The sequence below is a fragment of the Pteropus alecto genome, unplaced genomic scaffold (genome assembly GCF_000325575.1).
Source record: "Pteropus alecto unplaced genomic scaffold, ASM32557v1 scaffold501, whole genome shotgun sequence".
In the NCBI taxonomy this organism is placed as follows: Eukaryota; Metazoa; Chordata; class Mammalia; order Chiroptera; family Pteropodidae; genus Pteropus; species Pteropus alecto.
In genome coordinates, this window is record NW_006431382.1 from 989,537 (window position 1) to 991,938 (window position 2,402).

The 2,402-nt window shown below is 44.9% G+C and overlaps 1 protein-coding gene across 1 annotated transcript; it reads left to right on the plus strand.

The window, feature by feature from the left end:
* Nucleotides 1-650: 650 nt before the first annotated feature.
* Nucleotides 651-1,784, plus strand: LOC102893792 (actin-related protein T1-like). Its single transcript, XM_006905806.1, has one exon. The coding sequence runs from the start codon at nucleotides 651-653 to the stop codon at nucleotides 1,782-1,784; it is 1,134 nt and encodes a 377-aa protein (XP_006905868.1).
* The last annotated feature ends 618 nt before the right edge of the window (nucleotides 1,785-2,402 follow it).

A 2,402-nucleotide genomic window follows, 5' to 3' on the forward strand; every position in this document is an offset into this window, starting at 1 on the left:
TTCAATAAAGCTGCTAAAAACATATATAAAAGGGGATAAAAGAAAGGGTGGCCTGAGCACCTCTGGAATTGGATTATGGACACCCTCAGTCCAATCTGAACCTGTGTCTGGTGCTTAGTTTCTCCCCTTAACAAAGGGAAAGATATTTTTTTTTTGTCATCCCACAAACAGCAATTCAGTTAAACATAGAAGCCATTTTAGGGGGATCCCCACAGCTGGGCTTACTCACCTAGTTCTAAGGCCAGGGCTTTGCTTCAGGTTCAGAGTTATCAAAGCTGTCCATAGGTAGAGTTTGCCTTCCTCTGTTTTATGTCTTACCATGCTAGGAGTACTGGTATCTTAGATACTTCACCTCTCAAAATCCCTCTGATGCTCTCTGAGGATAATTGTTGCCTTGCCTAGATTGTTACATAGGAGTAATCATCACTCAAACGGCCTCAGCAGGCCCTGAGATGCCTTAAAGGGGACAAGATTCATGGATTGAGGATGGGATGTTCTGGGGAATTGGGGACAGCCTGCTAGATCCACCTGAGAGACAACCTGAGAACCTTGGAATCCTGTGGCTTTAGAACTTCCAAAGGCACCTATTGTCTCACACAATAGCCAAGTGTTCTCTATTTTGGTGAGGTTCAGAAGAGCATTCTGCAGACATGTTTAACCGATACGTATTAGATATTCCAGCTGTAATAATTGATAATGGATCGGGACTCTGCAAAGCAGGTCTGTCTGGAGAGATTGTACCCCGTCATGTCATCAGTTCTGTCGTGGGACATCCTCGATTTAACATTTCTTTATCAGAACCCTATCAGAAAAAGTACTTTGTGGGGGAAAAAGCCCTGTACACATATGAGGCCTTGCATTTGCACTACCCCATTGAGCGTGGACTGGTAACAGGATGGGATGACATGGAGAAACTATGGAAGTATCTTTTTGAATGGGAGCTGGGAGTAAAATCCTATCAACGGCCTGTTCTCATGACAGAGCCCTCTTTGAACCCAAGGGAGACTCGAGAAAAGATGACAGAAGTAATGTTTGAGACCTTCAATGTACCCGCTTTCTACTTGTCCAACCATGCAGTGGTAGCACTCTATGCCTATGCCTCTGTCACGGGCCTTGTGGTGGACAGTGGGGAAGGAGTCACTTGTACTGTCCCCATCTTCGAGGGTTACTCTCTGCCTCATGCTGTCACCAAGCTCTATGTGGCAGGGAGGGACATCACAGATCACTTGACCCAGCTACTCCTTGCTGGTGGGAGTACCTTCCCTTGCATACTCAACAAGACCTTAGTGGATGACATCAAAGAGAAGCTGTGCTATGTGGCCTTGGAGCCAAAAAAGTCGCTATATAAGAGGCCAGAGGAGGTCCTGAGAGAATACAGACTGCCAGATGGGAATGTCATCTACATTGGGGATCAGCTGTATCAGGTGCCTGAGATTCTTTTCGCACCTGACAAACTGGGCATCCATAGCCCGGGACTCTCAACGATGGTTGCCAGCAGCATTATGAAGTGTGACATAGACATCCAGAACAATCTCTTTGCAGAAATTGTACTGTCTGGGGGCACCACTCTCTTCCCTGGGCTTGAGGAAAGACTTATGAAAGAACTGGAACAGCTAGCTTCCAGAGGAACTCCCATCAAGATCACAGCTTCTCCTGATAGGTGTTTCTCTGCATGGATAGGTGCATCCGTCGTGACCTCTCTGAGCAGTTTCAAACAGATGTGGATCACTTCTGCAGATTTCATGGAGTTTGGGACATATGTTGTTCAGAGAAGGTGCTTTTAAAGAATCCAGCTCACAAAGGACAGCTTAAAGTGTCAGATCACAAGAGCACTGATTGAAGGTGAAATCTTGGTGTTCGATAAAAGTGATATGACATTTTGAGTTTCAGTTCATTTTTGTTGGCACCAGAATAATTTCTAATCCAGGTAATGGATCTTTTTAAGTGGTTCTATTTCACCCTTCCTGTCCCATGGACCTCTTCGATCATTTTCTCCTGAGAAATCCTTGGGTTATGTGTTGAGGCTGTATTCACTTGTAGGATTTGTAGTAAAAGCAAGTGCTTGAGCCTCATGCCCAGTATTTGACTCATTAGGGTCCCTGGAATATTCATTTTCATCAAGTGTCTTAGATATTTTTGATAGCTCTAGTTCTGAGGAGAGACAGAATCACCAGGGAAAGTGTGGGGAGGGGAGGGGAATTAAGTAGAAGGAATGCTACCCTGCTGTTAAGGGCTCAACAGACCCTTTCACTCAGTTGGTCCTGAATTAGCACAATAGGGCACAAGAGGGCTCTTTGTTGTTATGAGATCAGGCAGCTAAATAGGATGGAGCTGTTTTCCTTGGCAAAGAGGAGAGATGTACACAAAAATTCCCATTTATTTAAGGCTCTTTAAACTCAAAG

Excerpts from the sequence above, each read along its gene's own strand:
- LOC102893792 (XM_006905806.1), top strand. The coding sequence starts at position 651 with ATGTTTAACCGATACGTATTAGATATTCCAGCTGTAATAATTGATAAT.